The 24,789-nt window shown below is 41.7% G+C and overlaps 1 protein-coding gene across 5 annotated transcripts in view; it reads left to right on the top strand.

Annotated features, from left to right (window-relative positions):
• The window catches only part of LOC122548759 (uncharacterized), a 70,792-nt gene extending 52,630 nt beyond the window's left edge, over nucleotides 1-18,162 (top strand). For all 5 annotated transcript variants that reach the window (XM_087986752.1, XM_087986749.1, XM_087986750.1 and 2 more), the window contains 2 exons: nucleotides 751-6,393; nucleotides 17,288-18,162. In XM_087986752.1, coding sequence (XP_087842878.1) covers nucleotides 751-6,393; nucleotides 17,288-17,979 — 6,335 coding nt within the window. In that variant the 3' untranslated portion in view covers nucleotides 17,980-18,162. The remainder of the gene's footprint in view (nucleotides 1-750; nucleotides 6,394-17,287) is intronic.
• Nucleotides 18,163-24,789: the final 6,627 nt, after the last annotated feature.

Genomic DNA, 24,789 nt, shown 5'->3' with positions numbered 1-24,789 from the left:
CCAGCACCGATCATTGTGGCACTCCAAAACAAAACACAGTCAAAAAACATATGCAAGTGTTTTGTAGGTAGAAATAAAAACAAATACATCTCCAATAAATATTGAGGAACAATTCATTCTGCTTTTAATTTCTGAATCTGTCAATTACATGCCTAATTATAATGAGTGAAATTTGTTCCAGCTGCACTGGCGTGCTAAGTCCAGGACATTTCATCCACAGAATTTTCATGCAGCCATATGTAAGTAGAGGTAGTAGCATCATGACACAGAACTGTTTGAGAATAACAAACAAAACTAACCAAAAGCCTATTAAATACATATGAGCACTGGTACTGGTTGCCCCATTAAAAATGCATCCATAAAGCTAATTGAAAACTGCTAAATACTGGGAAAAGTGAGAAAACCTTATCTAAGGAATAGTCTGGTTGTGGAATTTTCAACATTTGAGGCAAATAGCAGAGATGCATTTAAGGGAAGCCATCATGAGGAAAGACGTCGAAGGATACTTTAATAGGAAAAGATGAAATAGGAGAAGTTGGCTCTTGTGGATCATAAAGACCGGTGCAAACCAGTATAGTGGTATGTTTCGTGCTGTAAATTCTATGAAATTCACCCCACCATTGTTTTATGTATAGTATAGTGGACCACTGTAAATAAAGGTGTATTATGTTGATAAAAAAAATTTAACATGGACTTTTAGTTTACATTAACTAAAATTACTTTCATTTTTTTGTTTACAAATTATAACAGCTATAAATATTGATGGAAAGGCACACCGAACAACCTCCGATGATCAAAATTTAAAATCACTAGCTAAGGACCCTTCACTTTTTAATCAGGAAATTTTGTCCAAAATCTTTTGTGAGAAAACCCCTGATACTCGTCATGATGCTGCACCTTGTCCAACTGTGCCTGTAATTAAGGATCCTTGTGCACAGCAGGAAGCTCCAGCTGAAGCTGCATCCGGTCCACATGAGAATTTCTCTAGGGCACCATATGTTCGTCATGAAGCTGTACCTCTTCCATATGATCCTATGATTAGAGCACCATATGTTCGCCATGAAGCTGTACCTGTTCCATATGAGCCTTTGGTTAGGGCTCCATATTATCAAGAAATCATTCCTGCTCCATATGATCCCTACGTTAGGGCTCCATATTATAATCAAGAAGGCATACCTGGCCCATTTGAACCCGTGATTGTGGCTCCAGCTATTCGTACAGATGGTGTTCCTATTCCATATGAAACAGTGATTATGGCACAACCTGTTCGTCAAGCACCAGTTCCTCTTGCATATAGTTCACCTGTTCGTCAAGAAGGTGTACGCTCTGGATATGATGCAAAACCAGCACCTGTTTATCAGGGAAATGTACATGCTTCAACTGAAGCCAAGACCGTAGCTGAATCTTCTTTACGTGAAAATGTGTGTTCACCTACTCATACAGAACCAATGTCTGCTAGTTATGGAAGTAAAACCTCAGAGGTCTGTCAGGAAACAGTACAAACTGTGTTACCACCTGCTTCTCAAGAGCAGTATGAAAGGAGGTCTCCATCATTTTACCAACAACCAATGGCACCTGCTCCTCCAGAAAATCAGTATGAAAGGAAGTCCCCAACTGTTTACCAACAAACAACGGCACCTCAATATCAGGCTCCGCCTATTTATTCACAACCTATACCATCTCCATTTGAGTCTAAGAGTGCAACTTACTATCAACAAGGGGTACCACCTCAATATTCAAATGTGGCACCAGTTGTTTACCAGCCCATATCACCTCAATATAATTCTAGGTCCCCTCCTGTTTATCAGTTAGCTCCAGGAGAGACTTTAGTGTGTACATCCGTTCCACAAGAAAGTGTGAGACTTCCAACACCTACACCATTTGATGGATTAAAGAAAAGCCACTCTGCAAATGCTGCAAGTGGTAAGATCATATCTGTGTGTGAAGAACATTCATGTGATCAGTGTAAGAAACCATCTTCGTGTCAACAGTTAGCAACTGCTCCAAGTAGTGAGATTTCATCTGTTTGTCAAGAACATTCATGTGATCAATGTAAGAACAAGTCATCTGCACCATGTGGCGATGTCTCAGTTTGTGAAGAACATTCATGTGATCAATGTAAGAAGAAGTCATCTGCACCATGTGGCGATGTCTCAGTTTGTGAAGAACATTCATGTGATCAATGTAAGAAGAAGTCATCTGCACCATGTGGCGATGTCTCAGTTTGTGAAGAACATTCATGTGATCAATGTAAGAAGAAGTCATCTTCTCGTCAAATGTTAATGTCTGCTCCAAGTGGTGATGTCTCAAGTGTTTGTGAAGACCATTCATGTGACCAGTGTAAGAAGAAATCATCTGCACCATGTGGCGACGTTTCAAATGTTTGCGAAGACCATTCATGTGATCTATGTAAGAAGCCTTCAGCTGATCCATGTGGTGACGCTGCGAATGTTTGCGAAGACCATTCATGTGATGTATGTAAGAAGTCTTCAGCTGATCCATGTGGTGATGCTACGAATGTTTGCGAAGACCATTCATGTGATCTATGTAAGAAGCCTTCAGCTGATCCATGTGGTGACGCTGCGAATGTTTGCGAAGACCATTCATGTGATGTATGTAAGAAGTCTTCAGCTGATCCATGTGGTGATGCTGCGAATGTTTGCGAAGACCATTCATGTGATTTATGTAAGAAGCCTTCAGCTGATCCATGTGGTGACGCTGCGAATGTTTGCGAAGACCATTCATGTGATTTATGTAAGAAGCCTTCAGCTGATCCATGTGGTGACGCTGCGAATGTTTGCGAAGACCATTCATGTGATTTATGTAAGAAGCCTTCGGCTGATCCATGTGGTGATGCTTCAAATGTTTGCGAAGACCATTCATGTGATCTATGTAAGAAGCCTTCATCTGCTCCATGTGGTGATGCTTCAAATGTTTGCGAAGACCATTCATGTGATCTATGTAAGAAGCCTTCATCTGCTCCATGTGGCGATGCTGCGACTGTTTGTGAAGAACATTCTTGTGATCAATGTAAGAAACCTTCATCGGCACAAAGTGGCAATATCTCAGTTGTTTGTGAAGAACATTCATGTGACCAATGTAAGAAGCAGTCATCATCTGCTCCAAGTTCTGATGCTTTATCTACTTGTGAAGAGCATTCGTGTGACGTATGTAAGAAGAAATCATCAACCTGTCAGTTGTCATCATCTGCTCCGAGTGGTGATGGCTCACCTGTTTGTGGAGAAATTACATGTGGTCAGTGTAAGAAACAGTCATCTACCTGTCAACAATCATCTTGTCCTCCAAGTGGTGAAGTCTCACCTGTTTGTGGAGAACATTCATGTGATCAATGTAAGAAACAGTCGTCCACCTGTCAACAGTTTTCTTCAGCTTCCACGGGCGATCCTTCATCTGTTTGTGAAATGCACTCATGTGATCAATGTAAAAAAAAATCACCTACCAGTCAACAAAATTCTTTGGCCCCAAGTGGTGGTGTCTCACCTGTTTGTGGAGAACATTCATGTGATCAATGTAAGAAACAGTCATCAACCTGTCAAGCATCATTTTCTGCTCCAAGTGGTGATGTCTCATCTGGTTGTCAAGATGAATCATGTAGTCAATGTAAAAAGAAGTCATCTACCTGTCTGGTGTTGTTTTCTGCTTCAGGGGGTGATGACTCATCTGGTTGTCAAGAACATTCATGTGATCAATGTAGCAGGACATCATCAACCTGTCAACAGGCTTCATCTGCACCAAGTGGTGATCCCTCATCTAGTTGTCAAAATTCTTCATGTGGTCAATGTAAAAAGAAGTCTTCAACCTGTCAACAGACTTCATCTGCACCAAGTGGTGATCCCTCATCTAGTTGTCAAAATTCTTCATGTGGTCAATGTAAGACAAAGTCCTCAACCTGTCAACAGACTTCATCTGCACCAAGTGGTGATCCCTCATCTAGTTGTCAAAATTCTTCATGTGGTCAATGTAAGACAAAGTCCTCAACCTGTCAACAGGCTTCACCTGCTCAGAGTGGTGACACTGTATCTGGTTGTCAAGATCCCTCATGTGGTCAGTGCAAGAATGTGTCAACTAAACATCAAGAGACCTCATCCAGTTGTCAAGCCAATTCATGTGATCAATGCAGAAAGGTATCCTCTACTCATCAGGATTGTTCATCTGGCCCAAGTACCTCATCTAGTTGTGAAACTCATTCATGTGATCAATGCAAGAAGATTTCATCTACTCATCAAGATTATTCATCTGGTTTGAGCACCAATGCCTCATCTGGTTGTCAAGACCTTGGATGTGATTCATGTAGAAAAGTTTCCTCTACTCATGAAGATTATTCATCTGCTCTAAGCACCAATGCCTCATCTGGTTGTCAAGACCATGCATGTGATGCATGCAATAAGGTGTCATCTACTCATGAAGATTATTCATCTGGTTTAAGTACCAATGCCTCATCTGGCTGTCAAAGTCATGCATGTGATGATTGTAGAAAGGTGTCATCCACCCATCAGGATTATTCGAGTGGTCTCAGTGCCAATGCTTCATCTGGTTGTCAAGACCATGCATGTGATGCATGTAATAAGGTGTCATCTACTCATCAAGAATATTCATCGAATCTAAGTACCAATGCTTCATCTAGTTGTCAAGATCATGCATGTGATCAATGTAATCGGGTGTCATCTACGCATCAAGAACATTCAAGTGCTCCAAGTACCAGTGCCTCATCTGGAGGTTGTCAAGGACATTCATGTGAACAGTGTAAGCCGGTGTCATCTACTCATCAAGAGTATTCAAGTGCTGCAAGTACCAATGCCTCATCTGGTTGTCAAGATCATGCATGTAATCAATGTAATAAGGTGTCATCTACTCATCAAGATTATTCAAATGCTACAAGTGGCAATTCCTCATCTGGTTGTCAAGATCATGCATGTGATCAATGTAATAAGGTGTCATCTACTCATCAAGACTATTCATCTGCTGCAAGTGGCAATGCCTCATCTAGTTGTCAAGAACATTCATGTGATCAATGTAAGAAGACGTCATCTACTCGTCAAGATTATTCAACTAACTTGAGTACCACTGCCTCATCTGGTTGTCAAGATCATGCATGTGATCAATGTAATAAAGTATCATCTGGTCAAGGTTATTCTTCCACTAAAAGTACCAGTGCTTCATCTAGTCGTCAAGATCCTTCATGTGGTCAATGTAAAACACCATCTACTTGTCAGGATAATTCAACTGCGCCAAGTGGTAAGACTTCAACTAGTTGTCAAGATCCTTCATGTGGTCAATGTAAGAAAACATCATCTACTCGTCAAGATAATTCGACTGCTCCAAGTGGCAATGCTTCATCTAGTTGTCAAGATCCTTCATGCGGTCAATGTAAGAAAACATCATCTACTCGTCAGGATAATTCAACTGCTCCAAGTGGTAAGACTTCAACTAGTTGTCAAGATTCTTCATGTAGTCAATGTAAGAAAACATCATCTACTCGTCAAGATAATTCGACTGCTCCAAGTGGCAATGCTTCATCTGGTTGTCAAGATCCTTCATGTGGTCAGTGTAAAACCTCATCTACTGACCAGGATAAATCAACTGCTCCAAGTGGTAAGACTTCAGCTAGTTGTCAAGATCCTTCATGTGGTCAGTGTAAAACCTCATCTACTGACCAGGATAAATCAACTGCTCCAAGTGGTAAGACTTCATCTAGTTGTCAAGATCCTTCATGTGGTCAATGTAAGAAGGCATCAGCTACTTTAAAAAGCAATGTCTCATCCACTGGTCAAGAATGTTCATGTGACCTCTGTAAAAAAGACTCATCTCAGCAAGAATTTAATCCATGTCCCGTCTGTAGTGAGTGTTCCCAAAAACCCTCTCAACCGGACTCAAGAAGTCCCCAAGATCCTACACTGCAGTGTTTGTATAAAGCCCCATCATCTGCATATGGTGCATCTACTGATCCTTCTACAACATTTAGTCCACAAAATAGCATGTGTAAGGCTGCACCAAGTCCTGGTGGAGGTAATGGTGACACATTACCCACCAACAGGCCCATTTACATGCATCTTTCTACAAAATGTTGCATTGTGAACTATAGTGATTCATCAACTTGTCTTGAGCCCATAACTGTGTATCATGAATCTACCATTCATCGAGTATCAGAAATACACTTTAGGGATGAACCTGAAACAGGCAGTACTCAATCTAAAGATGATGCTGGTGTATGCTCTGCTGATGGTACTGCATCAAAGGGCAAAAAGGTTGAGGCAGCATCACCTGCTCCTCCCTCTGAGGAAGACGCTTCTTGTCAAAGCTCTACAGATTCTGTATGTGGGGGAGAAGGAGAAGCAAAGGAAAAACCATCAGCCACTTGTGAAGGAGATGCTGGTAAGGAAAATGCAAATTAGATGAAGAATAAAAGATTTGATAAGAAGTTTTGAGCATGAGAGTTGAAAATAGGAAAAGTGATTCATGTCCTTTTGTAGACCATTGAAACCTAACCTTATCCAGTAATAACTTTCCTGAGCTAGCCAATGCCAGTTTTTAATTGCAACGCACATGGACACTCACCCAAAGCTGCACTCATGTCTAAGTTAAAATTGATTTCATTGATTTTGCTGTTCATGCAGCTTTTCCTAACAGTTTCACCCATTATTCTTCAGATGCAAATTTATAGTTTAATGTAACTTTAGGGAAAATGACAACAGCATTTAAATAAGTTGATGGAACTCCAGTGATTCCACTGGTGCCCAACTGTATCAGCATCCTGAAATCTAAATAAAGATTTCTCTATGATATAATGAATCCAGGATCAAATGGGTATGTTTTCAGAATATTTTTTCAAGAGTCTTGGTGGACCATGTATGCTCTTCGACTTCAGAAAGAAATATTTGCATCTTTCTGCAGTGGATTTTCCACATCTTCTGCAAACACAATCTTTGTTGGATAGCCCCACCCCATAAAAGACAGTGCTGAAATTCATTTCCTCTGCTCCCCAGTAGCATCCTCTAGCCATCGGATTTTAATGGTCGTGTAGCTGCTTCCTGATGACTTTAAGGCCACTTCGTTAGTGGAAGTGACAATGACATGTTCTTTGGGTCTGGATGTTGAAACCATCTGAGGCTCCTCCCTTCCATTTTGATTGCATGGTAGGCTGAAAATCAGTCTAAAGCAATTATGGTTTCTTCAAACAGTTGGCATGTTATTCCTTTGTAGCAACTTTGGTATTTAATGTAAAATTAGGAAAAATGGTGAAAGAATTGCATTCACAACAGGACTGAATATAAGAGGATTAAATATTTTTGTTCTAATGAAATGATTAGAAATAAGACTTTGAAATTACTGAAACAATTTGGATGTAGGGATGAAGATACTATAGCCAAATTTGCAAATTATACTAAAATAGATGGTGGAAGTAAATTGCAATGAAGAAATAGAAATTTACAAGTACATCTGGAAAGTTGAATTGGTCAAAATCTGGTAGATGAAGTTTAATGTGGGTATGAGGTTATCCATTTTGGTCAGAACAATAGAGAGGCAATTTATTATGTAAATACAGATAAACTTAAAGAGTGCTTCAGTAGAGAGAGATCTGGGTGTTCTTGTGCATGAATCATAGAAAACTAGTATGTAGGTACAGCAGGTAGATAGATCCTCTTGCAAGGATGCCTGCCTTGAAGAAGTTTTCCTTCTCTCTCTACAAGAATCTCAGTGAGTCTGTCTCTCTCTCACTGCAACCCCCAGTCATCTCCTCTGCACTGAAGCTCTTCAACCATGTCCTGAAGCTCTATTCCTGATGAAGGGCTTTTGCTCAAAACGTCGATTTTCCTGCTCCTCGGATGCTGCCTGAGCTGCTGTGCTTTTCCAGCACCACTCTAATCTAGACTCTGGTTTCTAGCATCTGCAGTCCTTGTTTTTACCCAGATAGATATTTGTGATATTTCTACCTCTTTACTATTTTCAGTGATCCAGCCTCCACAGATCTCTGTGGTAGAGAATTCTGAGAGAAGAAATTCTTTTGCATCTCAGTTTTAATTGAGTGTCCCCTTATTCTGTAACTATGTACCCGAGGTGCGATTCTAGGAGAAAGTGAGGACTGCAGATACTGGAGATCAGAGCTGAAAATGTGTTGCTGGAAAATCGCAGCAGGTCAGGCAGCATCCAAGGAGCAGGAGAATCGACGTTTTGGGCATAAGCCCATTCCTGAAGAAGGGCTCATGCCCGAAACGTCGATTCTCCTGCTCCTTGGATGCTGCCTGACCTGCTGCGCTTTTCCAGCAACACATTTTCAGACCTAGGTGAGATTCCCCCACTACCAGAAACATCATCTTAAAATCTACCCTGTCAAGCTACCTCAGAATCTTGGATGTTCCAATAAGATCATGTTTAGGTCTAACATACGAGGAACGGCTGAGGATCCTGGGATTGTATTCATTGGAGTTTAGAAGATTAAGGGGAGATCTAATAGAAACTTACAAGATAATACATGGCTTGGAAAGGGTGGATGCTAGGAAATTGTTTCCGTTAGGTGAGGAGACTAGGACCCGTAGACTCAGCCTTAGAATTAGAGGGGGTAAATTCAGAACAGAAATGCGGAGACATTTCTTCAGCCAGAGAGTGGTGGGCCTGTGGAATTCATTGCCACAGAGTGCAGTGGAGACTGGGACGTTAAATGTCTTCAAGGCAGAAATTGATAAATTCTTGATGTCACAAGGAATTAAGGGCTACGGGGAAAATGCGGGTAAGTGGAGTTGAAATGCCCATCAGCCATGATTAAATGGCGGAGTGGACTCGATGGGCCGAATGGCCTTACTTCTGCTCCTATGTCTTATGGTCTTATGACCCTTCATTCTTCTAAATTCAGATGAATAATGAACCTGTTTAGCTATTCTTGATAAGTCAACTCGTTCCTTCCAGGAATCAACCTAATGAATCTCCTTTGAACTGCCTCCATTACTTCCTTTCTTAAACATGGGGGCCAATACTGCACATAGTATTTCAGATGCAACCTTACTGACCTATACAATTGAACAAGACTTCTCTATTTTTAAACTCCAGTTCCTTAGCAATAAAGGCTAAAATTGCATTTACTCTCTTAATTAGTTGTTGCATCTAATCTTTGTGTTTCATGCATGAAATTGTCCAGATTCCTCTGTGTTGTATTTTTGGAATCTCTTTCTATTGGATAATAATCTGCATTTCGATTCTTCTACCAAAATAGATGATCTTACATTCCCCTATGTTAAACTCCATCATGAAAGATGTTGCTCAATCACTTTTCCTCTCTGTTTCCTTGCAGATTCCTTATATCTCCATCTCAAGACTCCCTCCCCTACTTTTTGTGTCATCATCAAATTTGGATATTCTGCCCCCTCCTCTAAGTTATTAATGTAGACATTAAATAATTGTGGCCCCCAGGGCTGATCCTTGCAGCACTCCACAGGTTATGTCTTTCTAACCTGAAAAAGACCCAATAGTCCTAATGCTTTGTCTTCTGTGTATTAACCTACCTCAGTCCATGCTGATGCACTACCCCCAACAGGGTGAGCTCCTGTCTTATATAATAACCTTTAATGTTGTAATGTATCGAATGCCTTCTCAAAATCCAAATACACTATATCTACCAGTTGTCATTTACAACTCAATTTGTTATATCATCAAAATCTCAGATCAAATCTGTCAAACTTCCTTCCACAAAACCATTTTGACTCCATTTGATTATATTCAGCTTTTCCAAATGTTCTGCTATTTCTTCTTTAATAATGCATGCTATCATTTTCCCACTGGGAGATTTTCAGCTAACTGGATGATAGTTCACTACTTTCTGTTTCTCTTTCTTCTTGAACATGGGCATTAGGGTACATTAGCAGTTTTCAAATCTACTGGAACCCTTCAGAACCCATTGAATTCTGGAATATTTCAACCAATGCCTGTGCTATCTGCAGCCACCTCCTTTAAAACCATTTTGTGCAGGCAATCCAGTTCTGGCAACTTGTCTGCCTTCTGTCTCATGAACTGGTTGGACCAAAGGGTCTGTTAGAACATAGAACATTACAGTGCAGTACAGGCCCTTTGTCCCTCAATGTTGCGCCAACCTTTGAAACCAATCTAAAGCTCATCTGACCTACACTATTCCATTGTCATCCATATGTTTATCCAATAACCATTTAAATGCCCTTAATGTTGGTGAGTCCACTACTGTTGCAGGCAGGGCATTCCATGCCCTTACTACTCTCTGAGTAAAGAACCTACCTCTGACATCTGTCCTATATCAATTACCCCTCAATTTAAAGCTACGTGCCATCACCATCCAAGGAAAAGGGCTCTCATTGTCCACCCTGTCTAATCCTCTGATCATCTTGTATGCCTCTATTAAGTCACCTCTTAACCTCCTCTCTAATGAAAACAGCCACAAATCCCTTAGACTTTCCTCATAAGACCTTCCCATCATGAGGCAACATCCTAGTAATCTCCTCTGTACCCTTTCCAATGCTTCCACATCCTTCCTATAATGCGGTGACCAAAGTTGTATGCAATACTGCCAAGTGCAGCTACACCAGAGTTTTGTACAGCTGCAACATGACCTCGTGGCTCCAAAACTCAGTCCCTCTACCAATAAAAGCTAACACACCGTATGCCTTCTTAACAACTCTATCAACCTGAGTGGTAACTTGCAGGGATCTATGCACATGGACACCGGGATCTCTGTGCTCATCCACACTACCAAGAATTTTACCATTAGTCCAATACTCTGTATTCTCCCTTGCTCCTTCCAAAGTGAATCATCTCTCACTTTTCCACATGAAACTCTGTTTGCCCCCTCTCAGACCAACTCTGCAGCTTATCTATGCTCCTCTGTAACCTGCAACATCCTTCCGCACTGTCCACAACTCCACTGACTTTAGTGTCATCTGCAAATTTACCAACCCATCCTTCTATGCCCTCATCCAGGTCATTTATAAAAATGACAAACAGCAGTCGCCCCAAAACAGATCCTCGCGGTACACCACTATTAACTGAACTCCAGAATGAACATTTCCCATCAACCGCCACACTCTATCTTTTTACAGCTAGCCAATTTCTGAACCAAACCAATAAATCGCCCTCTGTGCCTCTGTATTTTGTGCAATAGCCTACTATGGGGAACCTAATCAAACACTTTACCCTCATCCACCTGTTTGGTCGCCACCTCAAAGAGATGTACCTATGCTGTAATGACTTGTCCCTTGAAAGAGAGAGACTGTAAAAGACTTTCCTCCTGTTAGCATCTTGCTTGTCTGATATCTCTGAAACTTGTATGAAAATTGATGCAAAATATTGATTTAAAATATCTGCTATTTCTCTGTTCCTCGTTATCAGTTCTCTAGTCACATCCTCCAAAGCTCCTACATTCAATTTAGTTAGTTTTTTTTATAGATCTGTAAATGCTCTTGCTGTTTGTTTTAATATTTCTTGCCAACTGATTTTTCAGAATTAGTTTTCTCCCTCTTTATTAGCTTTGTAGTCAATCTGCTGTCAGTTTCTAAAATATTTCCAACCTTTAACCCTACCTAACTTTTACCACTTTGCGTGTGATTTTTGATTGGACACACTCCTTGATTGCTTTTGTAAATCATGGGTAGATTGTTATCATCTCATCCTTCTTTTTGACAAAAATATATTTTTGTTGAGCGTTAGGAAATACCTTTGAGACATTGGATTTTTTTTTAAACAAGGCTTCTTGGAAATCCTGTGATTTATCTATAGGTAATTGCAAGAAGTCACTTCTCAAATACCATCTGAGTGTTCATTAAAAGATGGCCATTAATTAAAAATGTGTAGGTTAGAGAATTGTTTGTGGTTGGAATTAGTGGAAAGGAAGCCACCTGAAGAGACAGCAGCTTCCCTGCTTAGTCCTCATGTTTCTGAAACATGATTATTATTTTGAACAAATGACTGGATTTCTCAATAGCCTGCATTTGCTGACACCAAGAAGCATGCACAATATGATCTAGGGAGATGCTTGTACATGCACTCGTGAATAAGATTTGTTGTCGTGTTTCATTGATGAGGCTATTTTCCGCATCTACGCAGTTTTGGGATCAGGGCATGGCTGGTGGTAGTGAGGATGTCCTGGGTGAAGGGAGGAAGACAAGGACTATATATACCTAGGACCTTCGTGTCTTGCACCCTCTTCAGAATTGTAATACTTATTTTACATTAGTGAATCACCTCATACATCTCTGCATTGACTCTCATCTTTCGACTATCTGATACACTCCACCAACTTGTTAACATCCTTTTGGAGTTCTGCACTGGAGTCCTTCTCACAGTTTACAATTCTTCCAAGTTTATCCGCAGCCTCGAAGTTTTCCTCTGCAAACCATGATCCAGATCATTAACAATATCAGGAAAAACAAGGGTCGGAGCACAGACACCTGAGGAACTCCACTACAAACCTTCCTCCAGCCCAAAAAAAGTCCATTGACCATTACTCCCTGCTTCCTATCACTCAGCCAATTTGTATCCAAGTTGCTGTTGTCCCTTTTATACCATGACGTATAACTTCCCTTACAAGTCTTGTGTGGCACTGTATCAAATGTATTCTGGGAATCCATGTATACTAAATCAATAATGTTACTTTGATCAAGCCTCTCTTTTATTTCTTCAAAAGACTCCAGCAAGTTAATTAAATGTGATTTCCTCTTTAGAAATCTGGGCTGACTCTTCCTAATCAACTTACTTTTTTTCCGAGTGATTAGTAATTCTGTCCAAAATAATTGTTTCTCAAAGTTTCCCCACAACAGAAGTTAAACTTTTCTTCACTGAGTGAAGTACTAAATGCAAAAGTTAGAATGTAGTGCTGGAACTACATAATATGCTGGTTAGACCAAAGCTGGGGTTTTGTGCACAGTTTGGTCATCACATTACAGGAAGGACGTACTTGCTCTGGAGACAGTAAAAATGTACTTTGTATCAAAGGTTATGTTGGCAGGCTGTTGTCAGGATTAAGTACATGTACTTAGGGCTGGGGAGGAACTTGGGTTGCGAGGGTAGGGATCAAGTTGTCATCACCCATACTGGCATCGATGACCTTGACAGAACTGGAAAAGAGGCTCTGATGAAAAAAAGAATTGAACAGTTAGGATTAAATTAGGACTAGCCAAGAGGAAAAGGTCCAGGTAGCTAAGAACAGAACGGGCCTTGGAGGAATATAGGAAGAGTAGGACCAATTTTAAACGAGGAATCAAACTGGCTAAAAGGGGTCATGAAATAACTTTAGTGAGCAGAATTAAGGAGAATCCCAAGGCCTTTTATTCTTATATAATAAGCAAGAGGGTAACCAGAAAAAGGGTTGGTCCACTGAAGAATAAGGAAGGAAGGTTGTGTCGAACCTGAGAAAATGGGTGAGATTCTCAATGATTACTTTGCGTCAGTGTTCACTGAGGAACGGGAGATAGCGAATGCTGAGATTAGAGATACAAGTTCGTTTACTCTGGATCACGTTGACATAAGGAGGGAAGATGTTTTGGGTAGGCTAAAGGATATTAAGGTGGATAAATCCCAGAACCGGATGGGATCTATCCTAAGTTGCTGAGGGAGGCAAGGGAGGAAATAGCTGGGGACCTGACAGATATCTTTGTAGCATCCTTAAACACAGGTGAAGTGCCAGAGAACTGGTAGGTTGCTCATGTTGTCACCCTGTACAAGAAGGGTAGTAGGGATATTCCAGATAACTACAGACCAGTGAGCCTGGTGTCAGTGGTGGGAAAGTTGCTGGAGAAGGTATTGAGGTATATAATCTATTTATATTTGGAACAGAATGGGCTTATCAGTGATAGGCAACATGTTTTTTTGCGGGGAAGACTTACCAACATAATAGAGTTCTTTGAGGAAGTGACCAAGTTGATAGATGAAGGAAGGGCTGCAGATGTCATATACATGGACTTTAGTAAGGCGTTTGATAAAGTTCCCTATGATAAACTAATGGAGAAAATGAAGTCACATGGTGTGCAGGCTGTTCTAGCTAGGTGGATAAAGAACTGGTTGAGCAACAGGAGACAGAGAGTAGTAGTTGAAGTGAGTTTCTCGAAATGGAGAAAGGTGACCAGTGGGGTTCCACAGGGATCAGTGCTGGGGCCACTGTTGTTTGTAATATACATCAGTGACCTGGAAGAGGGCATTGTTGTTCTGATCAGTAAGTTTGCAGATGACATGAAGATTGGTGGAGTAGCAGAAAGCATTGGGGACTGTCAAAGAATACAGGGGAAAATAGACTGGAGAGTTGGGTGGAGAAGTGGCAGATGGAGTTCAATTCAGGCAAATGTGAGGTGATGCATTTTGGAAAGTCTAATTCCAGAATGAACTATACTGTAAATGGAAGAGCCTTGGGAAACGTTGATGAGCAGAGAGATCTGGGAGTTCAGGTCCATTGTACTCTGAAGGTGGCTGCACAGATGGATAGAGTGGTCAAGAAGGCATATGGTATGCTTGCCTTCATCAGACAGGGTATTGAGTATAAGAGCTGGCAGGTCATATTAAAATTGCACAAGACATTGGTTCGGCCGCATTTAGAATACTATGTACAGTTCTGGTCGCCACATTACCAAAAGGATGTGTATGTTTTGGAGAGGGTGCAGAGAAGGTTTAAGAGAATGTTGCCTGGTATGGAAGGTGCTAGCTATGAAGAGAGGTTGAGTAGTTTAGAATTATTTCCATTAGAAAAGGGGAGATTGAGGGTGGACCTAATTGAGGTCCACAAAATCATGAAGGGTATAGACAGGGTAGATGGAAATAAGCTTTTTTTTTCCCAGGGTGAGGGATTCAATAACAAGAGGTCACACGTTCAAGGTGAGAGGAGAAAAGTTTAAGGGGGATATAAACAGCAAGTACTTAACATAGAGGGTGGTAGGTGGCTGGAACGCGTTGCCAGCAGAGGTGATAGAGGCAGGCACAGTAGATTCATTTAAGGTGCGTCTGGACAGATACATGAATAGGTGGGGAGCAGAGGAATTGGACGATAGGTTTAGACAGTGGATTTGGATCGGCTCAGGTTTGGAGGGCTGAAGGGCCTGTTCCTGGGCTATAAATTTTCTTTGTTGGTCCTACCTGGTCTCGCTTACATGTCACTCGAAAGTCAAACATGGTTGACTCTTGGGAATTAGGAATGAGCAATCAATTCCATATCTTTAAAAAAAAGTTAACAGCAATAAGACTAAAATGCTAATACAGTGCCTGAAATAGCCATGTTTTCTTGAGAGGAAAGGTTGGACTTGCTGTGCTTACATCCATTGGCGTTCACAAGAATAAGAGGTGACTTGATTGAAACATTTAAGGTCCTTGGGGGTTGACAGGGTGAAGTTTAAAATGATGTTTCTTTTGATAGAAGAACTGACAACGAGGAGTCATTGTTTTAATAAGAGAATGCCCGTGTAAGACAGAGATAAGGAGAAATTATTCTCGAGGGTGTTAAGATGCTTGTAATGGACAGATTTCTAATCATTAAGGGAGTTAAAGGTTATAGGATAAGGAAGGAAAATGGAGTTGAGGATCTCACTGAATGGCAGAATTAACTCAATGGGCCAAATGGCATATTTCTTCTGTGCTTATGGTCTTACAGATAAAGACTTTGGAAACCTCTTTTTCAAAGTATTTTTAAGGCAGTGGTGGATAGATTCTTGAGAGGTAAGGTGGGAAAAACTTTTGAGAGGTAGGTGCAAAGATGAAGTTGAGATTATGATTAGATCAGCCATGATCATCTTAAATGTCAGAGTAGTTTCAGGGATCAAATAGCCTAGCCCTGTTCCTATCTCTATCATATCAATTCATCTAAGATTTCAGAGTCTAACTGACCTCAAGTGAAATGTTACATTAAAGATTCTTTTCAAATATTTGTAAGAAAAACTTCTTTGACAAGCTACTGCACAGGAGGCTGCTAAATAATAAGCAAGTACTGACATGAATAGAAGATTGGCTGACTGGCAGAAGACAGACAGTGGGAATAAAGGGATCTTTTTCAGGATGGCAGCCAGTGACTAGTGGAGTTCCGCAGGGGTCAGTGTTGAGACCAAAACTATTCATGTTATACATTGACAATCTGGACAAAGGAACTGAGGGCATTGTTGCTAAGTTTGTAGATGTCACAAAGATAAGTGGAGGGACAGGTAGTATTGAGGAAACGAGAGAGGCTGCAGAAGGGCTTGGGCATGCTGGGAGATTGGGCAAAGAAGTGGCAAATGGAGTATAATGTGGGAAAGTGTAAGGTTATGCAACACGGTAGGAAGAATAGAGGCATAGAATATTTTCTAAATAGGGAAAAGGTTTGGAAATCTGAAGCACAAAGGCTTGGGAATCCTGATTTAGGATTCTCTTAAAATGCTGGCTCAGATGGCAGTTAGGAAGGCAAATGTAATTTTAGCATTCATTTCAAGAGGGCTAGAATACAAGAGCAGAGATTAAAAAAAACAGAAATTGCTGGAAAACCTCAGCAGGTCTGGCAGCCAAAGTAGAGTTAACATTTCGGGTCCAGTGATCCTTCTTCAAACCTGCTGAGTTTTTCCAGCAGTTTCTTTTTTGTTTCTGATTTTCAGCATTCGCAGCTCTTTTTTTTAATAGCAGAGATGTACAGCTGGGGCTTTATAAGGCTCTTGTCAGTCTATACTTGGAATATTGTGAGCAGTTTTGTCCCTATACATAAGGAAGGATGTGCTAGTGTTGGAGGGATCCAGACAAGGTTTATAAGAATGATCCCAGGATGAAGGGCCTGTCATATGAAGAGCAGTTGAGGACTCTGGGTCTGTACTCAATGGAGATTAGGAAGATAAGGTGGGATCTCATTGTAACTTACAGAATACTGAGAAGTCCAGATAGAGTGGACATAGAGATGTTTTCACTAGTAGAAGAGATTATGACCCGAGGGCATCGCCTCAGTGTGAAAGGCCAACCCTTTAGAACTAAGATGAGGAGGAATTTCTTCAGCCAGAAGGTGATTAATCTGGAACTCATTGCTGCAGGGGGCTATGGAGGCCAAATCATTGAGTGTATTTAATATATAGAGAGAGAGGTTCTTGATTGGTAAAGAGATCAAGAGTTATAAGGAGAAGGCAAGAGAATGGGATTGAGAATTGTATCGGCCATGATCGAATATTAGAGCAAACTCGATGTGTTTAATGGCCTAATTCTCCTCCTATATTCAGGTTGTGAGTTTGCTCGATGACCTGGAAGTCTGCTCCTATATTTATGGACTTAAAGGCTCAGTTGTTATTAATTTCACTCAATTTGTGGCCTTTATTTTCTAATGTAGGTATCCAGGACTCTGAAAAGATTGATGAAAGCTGCCCAATCTACTCTATAATGCGTAAAGATGAGAGCTCAGAGGGGAAGACAACAGATCAAGATGAATCTTGCCCTGTAGAAGAAAGTTCTTCACAAACAGCAGAAGAGAAGACAGGAGAAACGGATGACACTTGCCCTGGAGAAGAAAAAACAGGAGCAGCTGCAGCACAGAAGAAGGCATCTGAGGAAGGTGAGTCTTGCCCTCTGGAAGAACTTTCAAAAACAGAAGAGGCTGCAGCAGAGGAGTCTTGCCCTGTAGAAGAAATTTCTTCAAAAACAGAAGAGGCTGCAAAGACTGAAGAGACGAAGAAAACTGAGGAAGATGAGTCATGCCCTAGAGAAGAAAATGTTTCTGAGGCGAATGAGCAGGAGTTGCCTACAATTGTTGACAAAGGCTTCAAAAGGGTAAACTGTAGAATTGATGCGTTGGGGAGCAAGATGGATGGTCTGATAGACAGCATTAAATCACTTGCTGATGTTATGAACAAAGAGGATGAGAAACAAACCCGAGGAGAACAAGAGCCAAAACAAAAATCACCACAAGCATCGCCAGAATCGAAATCACCAACAGCACCGTCTCCAAGAGCAACAACCCCAGAAGAGGCGACACCTGCAACAAAGTCGGCAGAAGAAGGGGAGGCAGAAACAAAAGCAGAATAAATGATGGAACCAGGACAACAGTGCAATCCATACTCTTCTAACCTTTGTGAAGAGACACTGTAAGATTGTGTCTTCTTAAGTAAAACACTCTCTAAGGAAAGCCTGAGACAGTAGTTACGTTAGTGAACCCTGGTACATTAAAAAGAAACTTGTAAGAATCTGTGCAATAAAGATCTTATTGCCAATTTGTTCTGATTTCAGATTCTTGTTTGTTAATATTTGGAAACGACTGAATTATAATTCCAGTAATTGCAAGAGAAGATACTTAATTCCTTGAAAAGTTTTGGATATGTTGGGATTTATATATATTTGGATGTCCATTCTCAGGAAGGGTCACTAGATTCCTGATGAAGAGCTTTTGCCCGAAATGTCGATTTTCCTGCTTCTCAGATGCTGCCTGACCTGCTGTGCTTTTCCAGCACCACATTCTCAACTCTAATCTCCAGCATCTGCAGTTCTCACTTTCGCCAAAATGTTAACTCTGCTTTCTGTCCACAGATGCTGCCAGACCTGCTGAGTTTTTTTCAGAAATTTCTGTTTTGTTTTGAATATATTGATGTCTTGCTTTGATTTCACAGATTGAATTATTGGCCTTAGTTTCTAAACAAGTATTTAAAGGAAAATAGACACACAGGTGAAACCTAAAGAAATCTGGTGATGGTTAGATCATTAGATCATAAGAGATAGGAGGAATAGGCCTTTTTGCTCCTGGAATCTGTGGTGTCTTTCAGTAAAACCATGTGTAATCAGTAAAATCAAACTGATGTGACTCTAGGGGCGGCACGGTGGCTCAGTGGTTAGCACTGCTGCCTCACAGCACCAGGGTCTCAGGTTCGATTCCAGCCTCGGGCAACTGCCTGTGTGGAGTTTGCACATTCTCCCTGTGTCTGTGTGGGTTTTGTCTGGGTTCTCCGGTTTCCTCCAACGATCCAAAGATGTGCCGGTCAGGTGAATTGGCCATGCTAAATTGTCCATAGTGTTAGGTGCGTTAGTCAGAGGAGGGTGGGTTACTCTTCGGAGGGTCGGTGTGGACTTGTTGGGCCACAGGGCCTGTTTCCACACTGTAGGGAATCTAATCTAACCTAGTCTTAAATCCACATTCCTGCCTGTTCCACATTACCGTTAACTCGCTTTTCAATCAAAAATCCATTTGAATATATTCAAGGCTGGTCAATGACTGAGAACCCACTGCTTTCTGTAGATGAGAACTCCAAAGATGAATAAACCGTTGAGAGACGAAATTCTGCTCCCTCTAATGAGAATGCCCATACCTTTAAATGGTGTTTTCTCGTTCTAAATTTCTCAACATCATCTACCCTATTGAGCCCCCTCAGAAGTTCTGTTTCAATAAGTTTGACTTTCATTCTCCAGAACTTCAGTGCATCTAATGAGAAAGGTTCAGCAAGTTGGATTAGACTATCCCTACATCCCAGGCAAAATGTTATATGATGCGCTTGGGAAGAGCTAACAAGGTAAGGGATTGCACAATGAATGGTAGAAACTTGGAACGTACTGAAGATCAGAGACCTTGGTGTGCATATCCACAGATCTCTGAAGATAGTAGGGTAGATGGTTAAGGTGGTTAAGAAGGCATGTAGGATACTTGTCCTTCTTAGCTGAGACATAGAATAAGGAAGTTATGCTGGAACTATGTAAAACACTGGTTGAGCCTCAACTAGAGTACAGTGTGCAGTTCTGATCATATTACAGAAAGTATGTGATTAAATGAGAGAGGAACAGAAGAAATCTACCAGAATGTGGCTGTACTGGAGGGGTCAAGATATGGGGAGATTTAAATAGATTATTGTTATTTACTTTGGAATGGCAGGGAACCTAATGGAGATGTATAAGATTATGAGGGGCACGCATTGAGTGTATGAGAAGGCATTTTCCTAACATTGGAAGGATCAATAATCAGGGTATAGATTTGGGGTTGAGGATTTTGTTTTTCATTCTGAGTTGCTGGGAATGGCTTTCATTTAATATGGCAGGGAGATGGAAGCCAAGAGAATATTAGAGAAGAATACTACAATCACAACATATGTGAGATACTGTTGTACTGGTCGAGAGAATTGTAAGTTAATAGGTGAGGTCTGTAAGTGACAAAGAAATTAAGTCTAACTCAAGATTACTGTACAGGTATATAAATGTATGGATTATAGTAAATGGAGTTACAGGTACAGATTATATAGAAATATGTTTTAGCGATAACAGAGACCTCACTTAAGGAAGGGCAAAATGGCTATTAAATATTCCTGGGTACAAGGTTTTCAGAAAAGGTAGAAAACTAAGGAAGAGGGGCAGTAATATTGATGAAGGAGATTATTGGAGTACTGAAAAAGAGGATGATTCACAGAGTTCAAGTACTGAATCGATTTGGCTAGGGCTAAGGACCAAAAAGAATATAATTAGAGTCATAGTCATACACCACATAAACAGACCCTTCGCCCCAATTCATCCATGCCAACCAGGTATCCTATTTTGAACTAGTTCCATTTTCCTGTGTTTGGCCCAAATCCCTCTAAACCTTTACTATTCAAATACCTGTTCAAATGTCTTTCAAATGTTATAATTGTATTAGCTTTTACCACTTCCTCTGATGGTTCATTCCACACACACACTATTCTCCATATGCAAAAGTTGCCCCTCAGGTCCCTTTTAAACTCTCCCCCCTCACCTTAAACCTATGCCGTCTAGTTTTGGACTCCCATTGGACTCACTTTATCAATGCCGCTCATGATTTTATAAACCTCTGTAAGGTTTATAAACCCTCAGCCTCCGATGCTCCAGGGTAAAAAGTCCCAGCCTATCCAGCCTCTCCATATAACTTAAAGCCTCCAGTCCCAGTAACATGCTTATATTTTTTTTCTGTACCCTTTCAGGTTTAACAACAGAATTGTATGTAGTATTCCAAAAGTTGCCTCATCAATGTCTTGCACAACTGCAACATGATGTCCCAATTCCTATACTCAGTGCTCTGACCAATGAGAGAAAGCATGCCAAGTGCCGCCTTCACCACACAAACCAAAAGCTGAGCAGTCATTTAGACTCAAAATATTAGCTTGCTTTCTCTCCATGGATGCTGCCTGACCAAGAAAGAAACACTCTCACTGAAAGCTTTCAACATTAATAAAGAAGTAATCTTGGATAGACTGTTCTACTTACCTGTACTTCCACAAGTCATCTACTGTGTCCGTTGCTCTCAATGTGGTCTCCTCTACATTGGAGAGACGATGCCAACTTGTGGAACATGTGGATGTATCCTTTGGGGCCTTGGATGGGGGTGAGGGGGGACATGTGGGCACAGGTTTTCCACTTCGTGTGGTGGCAGGAGAAGGTGCCGGGTGGGTGAAGGGTGGGTTAGTGGGGGGTGTGGACCTAACAAAGGAGTCTCAGAGGGAATGATCTCTACGGAACGTAGATAGAGGTTAGGCAGGGAACTATATCCCTTGTGGATGGGGTGTATTTTTAGGTAGCGGATATGGTGGAAGATGATGTGATGTATCCGGAGGTTGGCAGGGTAGAAGGTGAGGACCAAGAGGTTCTGTCCTTGTGATTGGAGGGGTGGGGTCAAAGGTGGAGGTGGAGGAAATGGAAAAGATGCACTGGAGGAGTGTTTCAGAGAAAATCTCAGAGACACACGCATTAAACCCTGTAGCCGAACACTATAACTCACCCTCCTACTCCGTCAAGGACATGTAGGTCCTGGGCCTCCTCCACTGCCAAACTCTAGCCATCCAATGCCTGAAGGAAGAAGGCCTCATCTTCCCCCTTGGCATCCTCCAACCACACGGGATCAATGTGGATTTCACCAGTTTCCTAATTTCCCCTCCTATGTTCCCCTGTGTGGCAACATGTGAAAAGACTTTCTGAATGTGTGATGGCATGTGATACAGATCCACAGCAAACTGGTTCTCTTAAATGCTTTCTGAAATAACTGAGCAAGCCAATCATTTGTAACAAATCACAATAAACGTGGAAAAAGAATACAACTGGACAGATCGCTGAGAATTGACCTGGGACTGGAAACTACAAAGGCACAAGAGTTCCTGCAAAGCCCTCACAAGTTTTGGCATGTGCTGTCCCACTGGCAGGATAACCCACAAACGTTGACGGCACCTGATATACGAGTGTGAGAGAATGATCCTGTAGTCCACAACATTGACACTGAGCACTGGAAAGCCAAGAGAGAAAATGTCCAATGCTCTCAACAAAAGTCAGACCACGTTGCAATCTGAGACCTATTCAGAGTTGTCACCTTAATCGAATGCGAATGACTATTGTGACAATGAATGTTGTGGCAACTGCACACATTTACACACAAGTACAGAAATTATGCCTTCAATGTAGGCAGCTGGTTGGGAAGATGGAAAAGTTCAGTTACTTTATGATAATTTTAATTGCTGACAATTCATATTGGAAACTCAACAGTTCAAACTTGGGCAAGGGAACCAACTAGTGGTTACCACCAACTGCCCTTTCTTATCTTATGCATTAGCACTCAACCATTTTCAATGTCATTTGACACGAGGCATCATTTGAACTAATCTGCAGTTGGGGAGGGGGAGGATATCAGGATTTTGATCCAATGACACTGGAGGAAGTCTGGTATTTCCAGGACAGGAGTTGCTTAGAAAGGAACTTTCAGGTAATAGTGTTCCCACAAATCTGCTACCCTTATCCTCCTGGATAGAATTTTAATGGGTTTGGAATGAGCTGCCTAAGAAGCCTTGGTGGATTTCTGCAGTGCATCTCATAGAAGGTACACACTGCTGTTCCTGAGAGTTGATGACGGAGTGGATATTGATCTGATACCACTCCATTATCTGCAATGCTTCAAGAAGGCGTTTCACCACCACCCTTTTGTGGACATTTAGGAATGGGTAATAAATGTTGCCAACACCAATGAAGGAAAAAGTTAATAAAAAGTGTATGGTATTATAATTTCATGGGAGTTGCAAACTGCACGGGATTGCAGTTAAAATGGGCTGGTTCAAAGAGAGAGGTTGAGAGGGGAGCAGGCAAAGGGCTGAATGACAGTGATGTTGACATTGAGGACCAAACCCAGTGACCCCGCGTGGTTGTTCCGTCACGTGCCTCCCAGAGCGGAGCGATGACGTCGACAATAAGGCACGCGCGGTCCTGACCGTTACAATTCAAACGGCGTCGCGCGGCCGCCGAGCGAGGCATCGATTCCGCGAGCCGGCGCCGGTCACCCATCCTCGGACCAACTACTCCAAGGTGAGTGCACGTAATGTCGATGATTGCGGGTGTAGGCCCGCGGAGCGAATGGGAGATTATACCCGACTGTGGATTCGTCAATCACTTTCCACTTGACTTCTCAAAACGAAACCGTTCCAACTGGTTTGGAGAAAGCTCGAGACCCGACTGCTGGTGTTTTTCGACAAAACTGGGACAACAAATTGGCGGGAAGAAAGAGCGCCATTTTCATTAGTGTGCGCACGCGCCAAGGGGCGCTGGGGCCTAGTCACGTGCTCAGTGCTGTCAGTCGAACGTCTGGCAGTGGGCACAGCCCAACCCCCACCCACCCACCCCAGGTTTTCATCTTTGCTTTACATTTGTAAGAATGTCATTATGGGAGGGTTGTGGGGCCATTAAATATTGTTGCTCATTTTGTTAGGTTTAATCAGGTTCAACGTGTGTATTTTCTTGTGTGTAGAGAACATGTGTTATATGTGGCTTCCAGTGTACGTGCAAATACACTACACTGGCCACTCAACTGACATTTTAAATTGGTTTTTGGCATAATTCTTAGCATATTCAGAATTATGTAGCAGTTGTTACCCTATCATCAATCATATACAATATTGAACAATGTTTCATATAATCCTGAAAGTATGAAAACAGGCCCTTCAACCCAACAAGTCCACATCTCTCAAGAGTAACCCAACCAGACCCATTCCCCTACCCTATTACTAAATAATTTACTCCTGACTAATGCACCCGACCTACACATCCCTGAACACTGGGCATTATAGCACGGCCAGTTCACCTAACCTGCACATTTTTGAATTGTGGGAGGAAACAGGAGCACCAAGAGGAAACCCATGCAGACACAGGGAGAAAGTTCAAACTCCACAGAGACAGTCACCTGAGGCTGGAATTGAACTTGGGTCCCTGGCGCTGTGAGGCAGCGGTGCTAACCACTGAGTCACCATACTGCCCCCAAATGTTTTGAGATTACAAACATACAGCATAGAAACAGGCTCTTCAGCTCACCTTATTATGCTGCCAGTTTGGTTCGCTTAGAACATAGAACAATACAGCACAGAACAGGCCCTTCGGCCCACGATGTTGTGCCGAACATTTGTCCTAGCTTAAGCACCTATCCATGTACCTATCCAATTGGCGCTTAAAGGTCACCAATAATTCTGACTCTGCCACTCCCACAGGCAGCGCATTCCATGCCCCCACCACTCTCTGGGTAAAGAATCTACCCCTGACATCCCCCCTATACCTTCCACCCTTCACCTTAAATTTATGTCCCCTTATAACACTCTGTTGTACCTGGGGGGAAAAGTCTCTGACTGTCTACTCTATCTATTCCTCTGATCATCTTATAAACCTCTATCAAGTCACCCCTCATCCTTCGCCGTTCCAATGAGAAAAGGCCTAGCACTCTCAACCTATCCTCGTACGACCTATTCTCCACTCCAGGCAATATCCTGGTAAATCTCCTCTGCACCCTCTCCTAAGCTTCCACATATTTCCTAAAATGAGGTGACCAGAACTGCACACAGTACTCCAAATGTGGCCTTTCCAAGGTCCGTTACAGCTGCAACATCACCT

The sequence above is a fragment of the Chiloscyllium plagiosum genome, unplaced genomic scaffold, assembly GCF_037043375.1.
Source record: "Chiloscyllium plagiosum isolate Xiang-an unplaced genomic scaffold, Cpla_swu_hap1 HiC_scaffold_4, whole genome shotgun sequence".
Classification (NCBI taxonomy): domain Eukaryota; kingdom Metazoa; phylum Chordata; class Chondrichthyes; order Orectolobiformes; family Hemiscylliidae; genus Chiloscyllium; species Chiloscyllium plagiosum.
Note: the sequence above shows the minus strand (reverse complement) of the source record. Positions and strands in the feature narration are given on the sequence as shown.